This window comes from Peromyscus eremicus, chromosome 1 (assembly GCF_949786415.1).
Source record: "Peromyscus eremicus chromosome 1, PerEre_H2_v1, whole genome shotgun sequence".
Lineage (NCBI taxonomy): Eukaryota > Metazoa > Chordata > Mammalia > Rodentia > Cricetidae > Peromyscus > Peromyscus eremicus.
Window position 1 is genome coordinate 187,527,530 of NC_081416.1, and position 19,028 is coordinate 187,546,557.

At 38.8% G+C, this 19,028-nt stretch overlaps 1 protein-coding gene across 1 annotated transcript; it reads left to right on the forward strand.

The window, feature by feature from the left end:
• The first annotated feature begins 2,455 nt into the window (after window positions 1-2,455).
• LOC131903486 (zinc finger protein 54-like) lies at window positions 2,456-17,876 on the forward strand. The gene is made up of 5 exons (XM_059254083.1): window positions 2,456-2,581; window positions 14,427-14,553; window positions 15,597-17,106; window positions 17,348-17,406; window positions 17,827-17,876. The coding sequence occupies exons 1-5, from the start codon at window positions 2,456-2,458 to the stop codon at window positions 17,874-17,876; spliced, it is 1,872 nt and encodes a 623-aa protein (XP_059110066.1).
• The last annotated feature ends 1,152 nt before the right edge of the window (window positions 17,877-19,028 follow it).

Sequence of the window (19,028 nt, forward strand, 5' to 3'; positions counted from 1 at the left end):
GATTAGAAGATATACTTTTTATCTGGCCACACCTTCTGTTGAAATCATACAAAGACGTGGGAATAGGAGTCATTTTCTCTCTGCCTGTTTGTTGGCTAAGTTTTTAGCTAGCATATCCATTCCTTCACTAGCATTAGAATCTTGTTCTTTGGGCTTTCAACATATATTGAACAGCAGCTGAGACAGCGATCCTTTGGGACTAAGAAATTATTGGATTTTTGGACATTCTGTTACATCCAGTCAGAGGTGGATTAACTGGAAAGCAGCCTGTAAGTCATTACAGTAAATCCCTAACACACACAAACACACACATACACACACACACACACACAAACACACACACACACATTTCTTTTATAAATTCTGTTACACTGGAGAACTTTGTCTCATACACCAGGAGAAACAATCTCACAACAAACTCCCTGGTCCTCTAAGTCTTACAGTGTTTATATCCCCCACTTCATGAATGAAGCTTGAGCTTTAGGTGCAGGAGTGTTTTAAAGATGTATCCTTTGGGCCTGGCTCCAGACTCTGTATTTTAATTACTATTGGATTTTTGTAGTGTTCTCTGTTGAAAAGAGCATGTTCCTTGATGAGGGGTGAATACTAACTTACCTTGGGTACCAAGTAAATGTTCAGTTATTTGCTGGGGATTATGATGGTTTAGTAAAGTGGTGGTTGTTTCTTTTCCACCAAGATTGATGTCTGCATCAGCACCAGTCCTGTTATCATGTCTGGAAAATTACCCAGCCTACTTGATTGAAATGAGTGATCAACTGGATCCCTTGTTTACTGCCATTAAAGATGTCTATGATACTCAATTTGAAACTCTTATTGACATAGATGAACTTCTGGCTGGGTGGTGGTGGCACACACCTTTTTTTTAAATTTCATCATTAGTTTATTTATCAAGTTATTACTTTTGTTAGTATTGTCCCAAGAATATTTATTTTACATTTTGGTTCATAGTTAAATATAATAACTAGTTTATAATAAAATTACAGCTTTGACCACTGGGACCTTGTTTAGCTGGATTCTTTGTTTCTTTTTGATGTCCTTCAACCCTCCCTTATTGTTTATTTCCTCTTTGGCATCTTAAATTTGTCTTTATATTTTCCAAGTATATGTTCTATGAGTGGCACACACCTTTAATTCCAGCACTCAGGAGGCAGAGCCAGGTGATTCTTTATGAGTTTGAGGCCAGCCTATCTACAGAGGAAGATCCAGGATAGGCCCCAAAACTACACAGAGAAACCCTGTCTCAAAACAAAAATACCAAAAAAAGAAGAAATAGGTGAATTTCTAGCTGAAGATAACATACCAAATTTCAACAACATGAAATAAATATGTACACAGAGCATCAGAACCAATGTGACTGAAGGAGGTATAAAATGCCACCTTGAATACAACCATCTGACCAGATTGACTGGATTCTATCAGAACTCCAGAGGAAAACTATCTAGTCTTCAACTCCATCAAAGTCTCCAGAAAGATATAATATTACCTAAGTAAACAGGAAGTGCATTGCAAGCAAATTCCAAAATTCAGGAAATGGCAGAGACAGTTGCCTGCCTGGACAGTGATCCAAAGATCCCATCTAATGTTGAGGTGTCCATCTTCAGTCAGTAGGTCTAGAGTTTATAGTTGCTTCTTTTGTCCTGTAGAATATTTGGGAGTCTTCCAAGCAAAGATTTTGGCAAATTCAGTGATAATGTTCCTATGGGCCCTGTATGTCCAGGTTTTTGTTTGTTTGTTTGTTTGTTTGTTTTGTTTTTTTGAGACAGTGTTTTTCTGTGTAGCTTTGCGCCTTTCCTGGAACTGGCTTTGGAGACCAGGCTGGCCTCGAACACATAGAGATCCGCCTGCCTCTGATGGAGGGATAGCTCAGCCGTTAAAAGACTAGGCTCACAAACAAAAATGTATGTCCAGTCTTTACAACACACTGTAAGCAGTCCAGACAAGGGCAGCCTCTAGCCCCAATGGCAATTTTTGCCAAGAAAAAGAGAAACTCATTATAGAGTGCCATCTTTGTCTTTGAATTAAATTGTTACTGCCAGGAGCAGACGTGTCTCACTGCCAGAAAGTCAAAGTTTTTAAAATATTTTAAATGCTATATTCTGTAGGTCTTCAAAGTGTTTGAAAATTACCTATCTAATTGAATTATATCTATGTATACCTAGAAAACTTAACTAACATGACTAAAATTTGACTATCATAGAAGACGAATTATTAATACCTATTTCTTAATTATCCGTTACAATTTTAAATGAGCTGCACAAACATACCTTAGATAAGAGTAGAAATACACATTAAAATATAACAAAATTAACTTTAATTTTGTATCAATAAACTATAATCTATAGCAATGTAAAATATTTTAAACAAGTTGTTGCTCTTTAAAAGTAGATTCAATAACCTACCCTTTCATTCTATCATATCTACATCCTACGTTTCTATGTCAGCTGGTTCTGAATTGAAGCTGATTCCAGGGTATCCCAAGAAACATGGTGGCACTCCAGTTAAAGTAGGGACTTATGGAGGCCAGGTGATTAATGGAGTTCTGGCTGATGTCTCACTCACAGTAGGTCCAGTAGGTCCCTAGTCTCATCCTGTGGTTAATTCCCTAACTACTTTGGAATGTCCATTGTTCTTGGTTTTGTCCAGCCCACATTTGGGATGTCATATTGGTGAGATTATATAAACATACCTTCTGATATTGCTAGGTGTGATGTTTATTCTTGGTTATCAAGTTTACTACATCTGAAATGAACTAGAATCCAGAAACGGAGGGCATATCTGAGAGACATTATTTTTGCTTGTTTGGAAATGAATGAATCTACATTTAGTCTGTAATTTCAGACAGGAAGACAAATGCCATTCATTAATCCACATCTTGAGTCTGAAGGACCAACACCTTTGAATAGAATAGAGAAGGTAGGCCACACCTTCTGCTGGAAGACTATATGAAGACCTGGAAAGAGGCATCATTTTGCTCACTGCCCATTTGTTGGCTCATTTTTTTGCTAGTACATCCATTCCTTCACTGGCATTGGAGCCTACTTCTTTGGGATTCCATTATATACTGAAAAAGAGCCAAGACATCCAGCCATGTGGACTAAGCAACTGCTGGATTTTTGGACTTTCCTTTATAACCAGCCATTGGTGGATCAGCTGGACAGCAGCTTGTAAGTCATTACAATAAATTCTCACCATATATGTATATATGTTCATATATATATATATATATATATTCATTCCGTAAGTTCAGTTTCACTAGAGAACCGTGACTAATACACTAGTAGACACAATCTCACAACAAACTCCCAGGTCCTCAGCCTCTTTTAATCATTATATCTCCTCTTCAGGAGTGTTTTACAGATGCATCCATTGGCCCAGTCTCCACAACTCTGCATTTGTATTCATTGTGGATTTTTGTAGTGATATCTGTTCAAAAAAGAAGTTTCCCTGATGAGGGGTGAAAGCTAAGATTGCCTGTGGGTACAAAGGAAACTATTTAGTTATTTGTTAAGGATTATGATGGTTTACTAAAATGGTAATTGTTTGTTGTCCTCCATGATTCATGTCTTCACTCACACCAATATGTAGACAGTTTTTCTTTACCTGTCATTGTTCTCTTTTGTGAAGTGGTCTTAAGTTTAATGAGAGAGGTGTGGGTTATTGTTGTATGATACTTTGTTTGTGTTCAGACAAATAAATCTTGCCTGCAGATCAGAGTGCAGAGCTAGTCAGTAGTTAAACATAGAGGCCTGGCAGTGGTGGCATACACTTTTAATCTTGATTTGAGAGGAAGAAGCAGGAAGATCTAGAGTTCAAGGCCACCTTGGGCTACATGAGATTGAATTAGTCTAAAAGAGAAACAGAGCTGGATGGTATTGACTCACATCTTTAATCCCAGCACTAGGGAGTTAGAGACAGGAATATAAGGCAAGTGGACTCAGGATCTTGGCCTATTCAGTCTTACAATATATGGAGACAGGTTCCCTCCAGCACTTGGTTTGAGATTTCATAGAGGTAAGAGTTTTCTGGTGGCTGGCTGCTCTCCTTTTTCTAATATTTCAGTTTTCTCCCTCAATATCTGTCTAGGGGTTTTTAAAATAATGCTAATTAGGATCCCAATTCAGGTTACCACCAATGTATGCTTGTCACTACTTCTTTCTTAGGGCTACTGTTTGAGGATCACAGTTGATGTGGTTCATAGGCATCACAGGACTTTTGTTTGGCTCACCGATTTGGAAGCTTGTATGGTCCTTCTGAAACCATGAAAGCTATTGTTCATGGAGCAAATTACATGATTTTGAGACAATGTCTCTGTGTCTTTCCACTTTCCTAATCTCACTGTGTAAATGTCACTGGCCATGAACTCAGAGTTCCCTAGCCCAAGCCTCCTGAGTGCTGGGTTAAAAGGCTTGCATGACCTTGCTGAACTAAGCATAACTTTTTGTTATTATTGTTTTTGTTACTTGCTCTGTAGCTTTTGTTGACCGGGAATTTACTCTGTAGACCAGGCTGGTCTTGAAATCACAGAGATGTGTCTGTCTTTGCCTCCTGAGTGCTGAGATTAAAGCTGTTTGCTACCACCACCTGTCCTGTTATCATGTCTTGACAATTATACAAGGTAACTGCACAGCCAAAATGATAGGAATGAGTGATCAATTGGATCTCTTGTTACCTGACATTAAAGACTTTCATTACACAAATTGGAAACTCTAATTGAAATAGATGAATATAACACACCAAATTTAAACAACATGAAATAATAAGTAAATAGATATGTAATCAGAACATCAGTAGCAATGTGACTGAAGCAGGTATAAAATGCCACCTCTAAAACTACCCCTTGAGCAGACTGACAGGATTCCATCAGAACTCCAGAGAAAAACTAACATCAAAGTTACTTGAAATACTTCTTCTTCTTCTTCTTTTTTTTTTTTTGGTTTTTCGAGACAGAGTTTCTCTGTGTAGCTTTGCACCTTTCCTGGAGCTCACTTTGTAGACCAGGCTGGCCTTGAACTCACAGAGATCTGCCTGCCTCAGCCTCCTGAGTGCTGGGTTTAATGGCATGCATCACCACCACCCAGCTTGAAATACTTCTTAACAGTGGCACACACCTTTAATACCAGCACACCGGAGGCAGACATATCTCTATGAGTTCAAAGATAGCCTAGTGTTCATATTCCATGACAGACAAGACTATAACATAAAACCCTTCTTTAAAACAAAACAAAATAAGCAACCCAAAACACACAAACAAACAAAATCTTCTTGACTCACAAAAGAGGAGATTCCCCTTGACTCTTAGTTTTACCTGATATTAAACCAGATAATGTGCAGGGTGTGGTGGCACACTCCTTTATTCCAGCATGCCAGAGCAGAGGTAGGTCAATCTCAGTGAGTTCCAGATCATCCTTTTTTATAAAGGGAATTCTAGTACAGCCAGGACTATTACTCAGACAAACCCAGTCTCAAAAAACCAAAACCAAAACAAAACAAAAATACCAGATAATTATACAATGAAAAGGAATGTACAGACTGTTTTGGTCATTTATGATAAATTTCTGAGAAGGGCAGGGTGGTGCACACCATTCATCGCAACACACCCAAGACAGAGGAAAGCAGATCTCTGGGAATTTACTTCAGCCTGAAGTTTCATGACTGCCAGTGTTACACAGAGAAACCCTGATTCAAAAACCAGGATTTTTTTAAATAATACCTGTTTTATGCTCACATACAAATGTGTACATATACACACACTCTGTGTGTGTCTGATCATGCACACATCAAACACTGCCCACTCTCACCTCCTACCTGTCTGCTTTCCTGGTCCATAATTCCAACCAATTTCTCTAGAGTGTTCATCTCTATTAATTTTGCTTGGGCTTCCCCCAAGATTATCCAGGGCCATCTGTGAGACTGTGGGTTTGGAGCTATGTGTCAGAGTCTGTTTAGCTCAGCAGAGGACTACAGCTAAAGGCAGAGATTCTTCTCCTACACTCTATCTATAGCCAACATTTGAAAGGTAAAGAGTGGGTCCTGTGAGCCTTTCCCTTTCCTAGTCTGTGGTCTAGTGTGAGGTCCATGCAGGTCAGTACAGCTGCTGTTGGTTAATGATTACAACAGCTGTGTGGAGTCTAGAGAATGGCATGTCCTTAGCCCTTCCTCCTCATTCCCTTCTTACTCCCTTTCTTCCTTTTCTGCTTCCTCATTGTTTCTGGAACCATAGATGGAAGGTGTAACTGACATTTTTTGGCCAGGAACCACATACCTTACTTACTTTCTACTTTGGCACAACAAGAGTCTCTGCACCCACCAGGGATGGGTGGGGTTAGTGTGTGTGTGTGTGTGTGTGTGTGTGTGTGTGTGTGTGTGTGTGTGTGTGTGTGTCTGTGTGTGTCTGTGTCTGTGTGTGTCTGTGTGTGTGTGTGTGTGTTGGGGTGAGTCTGAGTCAAATCAGCTTATTATGAGTCACAGAAGACAAACTTGTTCTTGAGTTAGTATAATGACAATACCACCATCTAGTGGTGAGAGCAGTACAGTGCTAGGTTTATTTAACTTCTGGATTTGTTTAATTGAGTAGTCTCCATATCAACTTCCAGAATGGCTAGATTTTTGATCATGGCATTATCGTTCACTCAGATTTCTTTTATATTATTGGTGGGTTAGATTATTGGTAGTGTTTATGTGGTGATGTGTTTTGTACCCTAATAAAATTTGCCTGAAGATAAGAGGACAGAACAAGCTACTAGATTAGACATAGAGGTCACATAGTGGTGGCACACACAGTAGTCCTAGGCGTCAGGAGGCAGAGATCTATCTGGATCTCTGTGAGTTCAAAGCCACCCTGGACTACATTAGATTGACTCATCTTAGGAGAGAAAACAGAGCCAGGCAATGGTGGCACACACCTTTAATCCCAGTACTGGGAAGCACACACCCTTTAATCCCAGGAAGTGATGGCTGGGCAGAGAAAGGTATATAAGGCTTGAGGAGACAGGAACTAAAGGCATTTGGGCTGAGACCTTTGCAGCTGAGGAAGCTCATTCAGCTTGAGGTCTCTTGGCTGAGTTCTTTCAGGCTGAGGAGTTGGTGAGGTAAGAGGTCATGGCTGTGGCTTGCTCTGCTTCTCTGATCTTTCAGCCTTTACCCCAATATTTTGTTTCAGGTTTTTTATTATAAGACCATTTTAAGAATCTTACAACATATTTTTCTTCCTTCTGTGTGAAAATTGGTGATTTGCTGTCTTGCCCATGGATGATTACTTCCAAGTTCTCCTGTATTTATGTAGTCACCACATAGAATTATTATTTTCTGTATTTACATGGATAATTCTTCTGATACCCCTGTATAAATTTTACCTCTAGTTATTGTCAGCAAAGGTGCTTTAGTGAAATCAATTGTGTTATCTCAAGGCTATCTTCAAATGCACTTATGTCTCTATCAATTTTAAGATAATTTTTTTTCTTGATGCAAAAATATGGTTCACAGCGATTTTCTCTTCAAGCTTGAATATCATTCCACTCTCTTCTGGATTTGTGATAATTGTCTGGATACCTGGTCATAGATTGTTTCTTGGGTTTTTTCCTGTGGTTTGACATTGTTTTCTAACAGGCTACTGTGGTGGTAGTTTGTGTATGCTCTTACAAATAAAGCTTGCCTGAAGATCAGAGGGCAAACAAAGCCAGCCACTAGTTAGTCAGAGTCCAGGCAGTGGTGGCACACACCTTTAATCCCAGAACTCCGGAGGCAGAGGCAGACAGATCTCTGAAAAGTCAAGGTCACCCTGGGCTACACATGACTGATCCAGTTTAAAAGAGAAACAGAGCCAGGCAGTGGTGGCACACTCCTTTAATCCCAGCAATTGGCATCTCAAGTCTTTGTTCCCAGTGCTGGGGAGGTACACATACCTTTTTGGGATAAGATGTCATAAGGCTGGCCAGGGAAAGGAATGTAAGGTGGAAGGAGACAGGAGCTCAGCACTACTTCAGTTGGAGAATCTCACAGATTTAAGAACTCGCAGCTGGCTGTGTTGCTTCTCTGATCTTTCAGCTTTCCCCCTGATATCAGACTTTCGGTTTTATTAATAAGACCAACTATAATTTGTGCTACAGCTTTCAGTATTAATTTTTTCCTTTTCTTTTTGACTCCTTATATGAAAGGTCAGCAAGTCATCTATTCCTTGTTCCTGAAAGAGAACATCAGAGAAAAGAAACAGAAAGAAATGGCTGATTCTCCAGTATGTATTTTCCATGTCAGTGGTCATGCCTCGTTTTCTAGAAATGTTATATGTTCAGATATTGCAAACCTTTAATTTTCTGCTACTGACAATATTTTAAATTTTATTATGACAATTGTTGCAAATAAACAACACACACACACACACACACACTGAAATTAACTGGACTCAATTACTGTATAAGTACTGTACAAATATTGCAATTTTATTTAGCTAGAATATTTGTTGGGAACATAAGCTCTGGAGTCTTATATTTTTGTTTTTGAATATATTTTTTATCAACTTATCCCTCAGAAAAAAAGAAAAATTACTTCGGGAAAACCACAGCTTGAAAATTACTTAATTTATATACTTTTTCACAACTGTTGAACATTATCTGCATTCAGTCCTACCTCAACCCTGTTATTTAACCTTTCTTGATCTCTTTTTTTCCTGCTCTGCTAAGCCCCAGTGCATTTTGTTACTCATAGACACATATTGTTGGCCAGTTTCTTCATGTGAGGAAAATGTGATTTCTTCTTTCTGGCACTGTGTGACCTAACTTAATATTACACATTCTGTGTCTAAAATTTCCTGCAATTTTCTCTTCAGCTGAATGGTATTCCACTATGTATGTGTACAGTCTTCATATAATTAAGGTAATTCTAATACTTTGCCATGCTTAAGACAGTAGCAGTGAATGTGGAGTGTAAACATCTCTGTAGTGAGGTGTGGAGTTTTCAAATTATGTTTCCAGGAATGACATTGTTGGGTCATACATTAGTTCGATCTTCAATTTTTTTTTAATAATCTTGAAATTCATTACCACACTGAGTGTATAATTTTCACACACCCCAAGCACAGTGAATAAGGCTTCCTTTCTCTTCTCACCTTGCCTAACATTTGTGTTCTGGTTAGTTGATGACAGCCGTTCTCAGCCTGGGGTGAGGTGATATTTCAAAGCACTTTTAATTTGGGATTCCCTGATGGCGTTTTCTTAGGGATTCTGAACTCTTCTGCAATATTTATTGGCCGTTTGTGTATTTGTCTTTAAAAAATGTCTATTCAGCTCTTTTGTGCATCTATAAATGGCAGCATAATTTCCTTGGTATTTAATTTCTGTAATTCTTGGTAAATTCTAGGTATGAGCCCCTGTCAACAATGTCACTGGCACAGATTCTCTTCCATCACTTGGGTGTCTGTGTGCTGTGCTGATGGTTTCCAAAGAGAAACTTTTTCTATTCATGTAGTCCCATTGTTTCACTTCCACTGTTGTTGGTGTTCTTCCTAATCAATAGGCCTTGCCTATCCCAATATCCTGATGGATCTTCTCGACGTTTTCTAGTTGTCTATGTGTTTCTGATTTGAAATAAGATTTTTTTGATCCACTTTGAATGGTCTTTGTATAAATGAAACATAAGTATCCAATTCCACTCTACTGCTGTGTTCAGTTTTACCAACACCATTTGTTAAATGTCTACATTTTTGTGCTGCATCTTTTTGCCTCCTTTGTCAAATAAGTACCTTAGCTTTTTTATTTTTCTTTCTTTCTGGGTCCTCTATCATAATCTCTTATCATTCTCTTTTTAAATGACTGTAACATGCTGTATTTATGACTACAGGTATACAATGAATGTAATTTTATAAATGCACACTTACATCATTTTTATCCATTCTGCCCTTCCCAGATTATTTTTCCCCAAGAATAAGAATCTCACATGAAATTATGACTAATAATTTTGAAAAAAATTCCATTTTAACACATGAAGAAAAATACATTGCTAGTTGTGTAATTGTTATAGAATAAGGGCTATATCTTTATATATTAGTGAGTGAGGACTCCTGTGTTATGCAGGCTTCATTTGTGGGAACTGTACCACTTCCTTGAATCATGGTTATAAAGAGCTCATACTGAAGCACATGAGAGTTTTCATATCTTAGCACTATGTGCACTTAAGAGACAAAGCTTGGTTTTTAATGCTAAGTAATACTTAGTTCCTAATACTAAAAATTTAAGGAAACTAGACAGTGCAGAACAGGCTTGTACAAGTGGCTTGATCCTACCATGAAAATCATGTTCTTGAGTGTAGATTCAGATTGTAGTTTACTTTGTTAAGACTGCAATTGCTGTGAAGACACACTAAGACCATGGCACCCCTTATAAAGGAAAGCATTTAATTGAGGTGGCAGCTTACAGTTTCAGATTTCAGTCTATTATCATCATGGCAGCAGAGAATCAGACAAGATGGAGTACTAGCTGAGCGTCCTACATCTCCAGGCAACAGGAGGTCAACTGAGTGTCACATTGAGTGAAGCTTAAACAAAGGAGATCTCCAATGTCACCCCCACAGTGACACACTTCCTCCAACAAGGACATACCTACTCCAAAAAGCCTCACTTCCTAATAGGGCCATTCCCAATGGTGCCTAATTACTTTCAAACTACCACAGTGGTCTACTTTTATTTCTCTTCGGTGTTTAATATCATGGTAATGATGATGTCTGCACATGTTTGTTGACACCTGCTATCTGTTTGTCTCAGGAGAATTGCTACTCACATCACACACTTGGTTAGAATGCTCAGTTGGAACATCCTAAGCTAGAGAGGTTAGTGTTTTGGTTTTTTTACTATGTTTTGTATTTTGACACAAGATGTCTCTGTATAGCCCTGTCTCTTCTACAAGTGGCACTGTAGTCCGTACTGGCCTCAAACTCAGAGTTACACATATCTCCTTCTCCAAGTGCTGAGATTAAAGGTATGTACCACCACACCTGGCTTGAGATCAGCATTTTTATTTTTTTTTTATTTCTAAACAAGATCCCACTGTGTAGCCATTACTCCCTGGAACTCATTAGGTAGTATTACATCTAATACATCAGAAATAATGTCTTGAGGACACTGACTGATTGATGTGCACAATCCATCACATTTGATGCTGAAAGAACATTCCTCAGGATTGCTTTCCTCCAGTCAGTTCCTGTGAGAGTCATGACTCTACTCCCCAACCCTGAACCTGCAAAGATTTAAAGCAGAGATTTGGGGAATGAGCTCTGACTGCCAGGTTTGCATTTATTCTTGACTCATGACTCGGACAGAATATATCACCACTATGTAATTTGACAGTTTGTAATGAAGGAAGAATCATAAACACTGCTAACCTAAAATCTGTTAGACAGTACAGGATAACTACTAAAAAGGAACACATTAAAAACTACAAATTTCAGGCACAAAAATTCTCATATTTTCTCCTGAACTGATCTGAGCATTATTACATTTGAAAAGCACTGAAAAGTGAAGGTATTTCTCACGCAGTGTAAACAACTATCCTGTAACAAGACTTTCCTCAATTTTTGTAGCCTTCAAAACTTCTGAAATTGTTGATTTGCCTATGTTAGAATATTCATAATGTATTATGGAAATTTTAGATTATATCAAATGAGGTTGATGCAGATTTTTCTACCTGCTTGGTAGTGGATCAAAATGCTTATAAAACAATCTTATATATTACCTGTTTTTGCATGTCAATGTTAAAAATGACAGTATGCAATATTATTACACTTGTTGTTATTGTGGAAAAATGAAAATTCTTTGCTTATCTAATCAACCATAAATTCTACCTTCTATATCTACCACTATGCACATTAATGGAATGGCATTGGACCTAGAATATAAACATACAAACTGACCATGTTAGTATATAACCATGAAAGGCCAGGGAATTCATAGAATTGATTGAGTGGCAGTTTCTTTTTCTCTTTTTTTATTTCCTAAAATTTATTTTATTTTACTTTTTATTAAGAGATTTTCTATTCGATTTACATATCAATCATAGATTTTCCTTTCCTCCTTCCTTTCACTCCACAGCCTTCCTTCTCCAACCCGCCCCCCATTCCCATTTCCTCCAAGGCAAGGTCCTCCCTGGGCAGTCAGCAGAGCCTGATACATTCAGTTGAGGCAGGTCCAATCCCCTCCTCCCTGCACCAAGGCTGAGCAAAGTGTCTCAGCATAGGCTCTAGGTTCCAAAAAGCCAGCTCATGCACTGAGGACAGGTTCCTGGGTAACTGCCTGGGAGCCCCCTAAGCAGTTTAAGCTAAACAACTGTCTCACTTATCCAGAACCTAGTCCAGTTCCATGGGGGTTCCTCAGCTATTAGATCACAGTTCATGTGTTTCCACTAGTTTGACTGGTTGCCTCTGTATTTTTCCAGTCATGGTCTCATTGTCTCTTGCTCTTATGATCCCTCCTCTCTCTCATTGACTGGGCTCATGGATCTCTTCCTGGGGCTTGGCCATGGATTTCTGCATCTGCTTCCATCAGAAACTAGATAAGAGTTCTATCACGGCAGTTAGGGTGTTCAGCCATCCAATCACCAGAGTAGGTCAGCTAAGGCACCCTCTCGACCATTGCCAGTAGACTATAGTGAAGTCATCTTTGTGGATTCCTGGGGAACTCTCCAGCACTCTGATTCTTTCTATTCCCATGGTGTCTTCCTTCATCGTGGTATCTCTTTCCTTGTTCTCCCATTCTGTTCCTGATCCAACTAGGACCTCCCACTGCCCTAAGCTCTCTTTCCCCTGACCCTTGCCCTCTATTACACTCCCTCACCCCCAGTTTGCTCATGTAGATATCATCCATTTCTCCATTGCTGGGTGATCCCAGTGTCTTCCCTAGGGTCCTCTTTACTAGCTAGCCTCCCTGGAGCTATGAGATTCAGTCTGGTTAGCCTTTGCTTTACATCTAGTATCTACTTATGAGTGAGTACATACCATGTTTGTCATTCTGAGCCTGGGATACCTCACTAAGGATGACTTTTTTCTTGTTCCATTCATTTGCCTGCAAACCTCATGATGTTATTGTTTTTCTTTGCTGAGTAGTACTCCATTGTTTATTGTACCATATTTTCTTTATCCATTCTTCAGTTGAAGGGCATGTAGGTTGTTTCCAGGTTCTGGCTATTACAAATAATGCTGCTATGAACATAGTTGAGCATGTGTCCTAGTGGTATGATTGAGCATTCTTTGGGTATATACCCAGGAATGGTATAGCTGGGTCTTGAGGAAGAATGATTTCCAATTTTCTGAGGAACCACCATACTGATTTCCAAAGTGTCTGTACAAGTTTGCATTCCCAACAACAGTGTGGGAGTATTCCCCTTGCTCTACATCCTCTCCAACATAAGCTGTCTTCAGTGTTTTTGATCTTAGCCATTCTGAACAGGCATAAGATGGTATCTCAGATTTGTTTTGATTTGCATTTCCCTGATGACTAAGGATGTTGAGCAATTCTTTAAATATCGTTTATCCATTTGAGCTTCTTCTGTTGAGAATTCTGTTTAGCTCTATAGCCCATTTTTTTAATTGGACCGTTAGGTATTTTGATGTGTAGTTTCTTGAGTTCTTTATATATTCTGGATATCAGGCCTCTGTCAGATGTGGGGTTGGTGAAGACCTTTTCCCATTCTGTAGGCTCTTGTTTTGTCTTATGGACTGTGTCGTTTGCTTCTCAGTTTCAGGTGGTCCCATTCATTAATTGTCGCTCTCAGGGTCTGTGCTACTGGTGTTATATTTAGGAAGTGATATCCAGTGCCAATGCCTTCAAGACTACTTCCTACTTTCTCTTCTATCAGGGTCAGAGTAATTGGATTTATGTTGGGATCTTGGATCCACTTGGACTTAAACTTGGTGCACAGTGATTGATATGGATTTATTTGCAATCTTCTACTTTTTGACATCCAGTTATGCCAGCACCATTTGTTGAAGATGCTTTTTTTTCCATTGTACAGTTTTGGCCTCTTTGTCAAGAATTAGGTGTTCATATATATGTGGTTTAATATTGAGTGGCAGGTTCTTACTATGATCTACAGGTACAGCAATTAAAGCACATTTCCTCATCATGAATTTTCATTCTGAGACATGTACACTGTGATCCTGTGGGACATAAACACAGCATCCATAACAGATAGACATCCATATCCAGACCTTAAATGTGTGTTGTTTTGTATATATTGTATGTGAGCCTATTGTGTCATCCTGTTTCCACAGAGTTAGAAAATCCATCATATGATGTGTCTATATTGAAATCATCTGATTGTGTAATTGTCTTCATCGTCTACATCCCTCCTTTTTTTTCAAGTCTACTTATATCCAGGTAAACACTCTGTCTGCAAGCATGTGGTCTAACACTTTTTTTGTTTCAGGATCCATTGACATTCCAGGATGTGAGAGTGGTCTTCTCCCAAGAGGAGTGGGAATGCCTGGACACTGCTCAGAGGGCTTTGTACATTGATGTGATGTTGGAGAATTACAGCAACCTGGTCTCTGTTGGTGAGAACATTTTGCTTCTAAGTAATCCTTTTTATACACTGGCTTTATAGGTTGTAAACTCTCCTTTAAGCTTTCTTAGAAAGAACAGAAGACTAGGAAAATTTTGGTAGTAGAGAACAACTTTTCTGCTGTATTTACTATTTCTTTCTATTTTGCATATTAGAAGAGTCATGCACCTATAATTTGATTCCACAATGCATTCAGAAATTTAGTATCATATAATATTTATACCCATTTTTTAAGCTCTAATTACATCACTGTACCTCACATAGTTTTAATTGTGGGAAAAGCTCAAGATGTGCAAATTGAGAAGTACTTTAGCATATTTATATGCTAAAGATTCTGATGGGAAAGAGCCATTGGAAATCATTCCCAGATTTCTCTACTTTGTGTATTCTTCATGTACTAAGCACAGTACTATGTTAGAATTCTGTATTCTTTCTAAAAAATCTAGAATGGGTTTTAAGCTACCTCACAGAAAACGTGGTTGATGAAGGATAGATATGGACACCTGTCCAGAGCAAATGAGAATGCCCAGGAATGTGGAGAACAGAGAGTATACACAACTATTGTGGGTTAGAGTATCAGCAGGACAACCTTGAACGCTTCAAGTGAAAGAGAAAACAAGAGGTGAAAATGGTTTTGTGATATTCAATTCCACTTGAAAGGATTGCTGATCATTAACTTACTGTAGTTTTATGGCCCCAGGATGCAACCTGCCTGTAGGAACTATTAGATGTAACTGAGGTTTTCCTTGTCCCACAGTCCCACAGTCATAAGCTGTCACAAAGCTAATTACTGATTCCAAGGTTTCCTGATCCATCTTGTGCCATTAGACATTTTTGATAAAGACCAGTCATTTATTAGTAATCATAGACCCTTGAAGGCTGTTTGGCTGTTTTGTGAGAATACATCGAAATACAGTGAAAGTAAAGTGTCTAAGTGGTTGCTGGTTGACTTATCATAAGAGAAATCTAATGTCGACCATCATTTATCAAAAGTTTAATAGCAGCCCTGCTAATCTGAGATGTACTCATTTTCAGGGAACTATTGCAAATATGATCCTGTCCATCAACATGTGAAGACTGAAAAGGAGTCTTGTCAGTGTAATGAGCTTGGTAAAATGGTTCATGACCCCTCCACATGTGCATCTTATAAAACAAGTGAAACTCCTGAAAACTCCAATAACCACAAGTGCAGTGATCACAGGGATAAATTCATTGAGTCTTCCAACCCACATAGACATGAAAGCATGCACACTGGAGAAGAACCTTGCAAATCTAAAGACTGTGAGAAATTCTTAAATTTGAATTCCAATCTTACTCAACATCAGAGTCTCTACACTGAAAAGAAAGAGCACAGCCAGAAAGATTATGATGATTATTTCAGCTCTACACACAGTCTTTTTCAACAACCAATCTACATTGGTGAGAAACCACAGCAGAGTGGGATGTGTGGGAAATGCTTCAGTAATGCCTCAAGCCTCACTGTAGGTCAGAAAATTCATACTGGAGAGAGACCTTACAGATGTAAGGAATGTGACAAATCCTTTTCCTGTTGCTCAAACCTTAGAATACATCAGAGAACTCACACAGGGGAGAAACCTTACAAATGTATGGAATGTGACAAGTCCTTTACCCAAAACTCACAACTTAAAACACATCAAGGGGTTCATACTAGAGAGAGATCTTACAGATGTAAGGAATGTGGCATATCTTTCTCTACACATTCAACTCTGGTAAGGCATCAGCAACTACATACTGGAGAGAAACTTTACAAATGTAGGGAATGTAACAAATCTTTTACTAGGTGCTCATATCTTAAAAAACACCAGAAAATTCATACTGGAGAGAAACCTTACAAATGTGGAGAATGTGACATGTCCTTTACTCAGGCTTCACATTTGAAAAGACATCAAAGAATTCATACTGGAGAGAAACCTTACAAATGTGGAGAATGTGACATGTCCTTTACTCAGGGTTCACATTTGAAAAGACATCAAAGAATTCATACTGGAGAGAAACCTTACAAATGTGGAGAATGTGACATGTCCTTTACTCAGGGTTCACAATTGAAAAGACATCAGAGAATACATACAGGAGAGAGACCTTATAGTTGTGAGAAATGTGATAAATACTTTACAAGTTCTGAAAATCTTAGAAGTCATCACAGGGTCCACACTGGGGAGAGACCTTACAAATGTATGGAATGTGATATGTCCTTTATCCAGTACTCACATCTTAAAAGACACCAGAGGGTTCATACCAGAGAAAGGCCTTACAGATGTAAGGAATGTGACAAATCCTTTTCCCGTTGCTCAAATCTTAGAAGACATCAGAGAATTCACACTGGGGAGAAATCTTACAAATGTACGGAATGCGAAATGTCCTTTACCCAGAACTCACAACATAAAACACATCAAAGGGTTCATACCACAGAGAGATCTTACAGATGTAAGGAATGTGGCATATCTTTCTCTACATGTTCAACTCTTGAAAGGCATCAGAAACTACATACTGGAGAGAAACTTTACAAATGTAGGGAATGTAACAAATATTTTACTAGGCGCTCAAATCTTAAACAACATCAAATAATTCATACCGGAGAGAAACCTTACAAATGTGGAGAATGTGACATGTCCTTTACTCAGGGTTCACATTTGAAGAGACATCAGAGAATACATACAGGAGAGAGACCTTACAGTTGTGAGAAATGTGATAAATACTTTAGAAGTTCTGAAAATCTTAGAAGACATCAGAGGGTCCACACTGGGATGAGACATGTAATGTGACATATCCTTTATCCAGTACTCACATCTTAAAAAACACCAGAGGGTTCATACTGGAGAGAAACCTTACAGATGTAAGAAATGTGGCAAATGTTTATCTGCTCATTCAAATCTTAGAGGACGTCATAAACTACATACTAGAGAGAAACTTTTACAAATGTAGGAAATGTGACAAATCTTTTACTACATGCTCATTTTTTAGACAACATCAAAAACTTCATACTGGAGTGAAACCATAAAAATGCATTGAATGTGACAAACTCTTTACCTACATGTCAAATCTTAGAACACATCAGAGAGCACACACTAGAGAGAGATTTTACATGTGTAAGGAATGTAACAAGTCTTTCACTAGCTGCTAATATCTTAGAGCACATGAGGAAATTTATACTGGAGAGAAACTTCACGAATGCAAAGACTATGGCATATCCTATATCCACTTTTCAGTACTAGAAGACATCGAACAGTTCATACAGGACTGAAAAATACCATTGTGAACCATGTGACATGTATTTATATGGTGTTCTCTACTTAAAAGGCACAAGTATACATAATAGAAACAAAAAGATAAGAAACTTATGAAAGGGCTTATTGAACTTTTAAATATTATAAAATATCAGAGTTTATACTGAAATAAAAGTCTACAACAGTAACTGTGTGAATTGTTCTTTATGTGTATGGAAACTTTTGCCTACAAAATTTTCTGTGCACTCCATGTTTGTCTGATGCCTGTGCAGGCCTGTAGAGGGCATCAGATTCCCTGAAGCTGTAGATAAAAACAGTTGTGAGCTATTGTGTGTGTTGAAAATTGATTCCTGGTCCTCTGGATGAGCAAACAGTGCTCTTACCCACTAAACCATATCTCCATTGCCAAGGAATTGCTGTAATAAAAATATTTATCTTGCCCTACATCTAAAAATTGAAAATAATGCCCAGCTTTCAATCCTAGCACTCAGGAAGCAGCAGCAAGAAGATTTCTGTGAGTCTAAGGTCATGAGGTCATCCTGGTCAAAATAGTCAGTTCCAGGACTGCCAGGAATACAAAGACCCTGTCTTAGTAATAATAATAATAATAATAATAATAATAATAATAATAAAATATGTTACATAGAATATGAGAAATATGACAATGGCTGTACATCACAAAAGTCATACTTCTGAGAAACGACATAAACGTATTCCACATTATACAGTATATAATCCATATTTTTTGTTGTCCATTAAAAATGACATTCACCGATCCTGCCCCAGACTTCCATTCTGGACCACAGGTGAGTGCCCTGGCTTGGGCCGGACCCCATCCCTGGCACCAGCCACTCCGGGGAAGACTTGCCCAACTTGGCCCCATGTTCTGGCCACCGGGCAGGTTCCATTCTAGCCCCACCGGGAAGAATCCTCTTCTCCAAGACCCCAGGCAGACCCTGCAATCTCCATGCCCTGCCCCCACACCCATCTGCCCGAGCCCCCAGCCACTTCCTGAGACTTAGAGACTGGCCCCCTGGACTTCCCTTCTGGACGAGAGAGAGAGAGAGAGAGAGAGAGAGAGAGAGAGAGAGAGAGAAAGAGAGGAGTTCCCATCCTGCCCCAGACTTCCCTTCTGGACAAGAGTGCCTATTCTGCCTCGGACTTCCTGTCTGGACAAGAGCTCCCATACTGCCCCGGACTTCCTGTCTGGACAAGAGCTCCC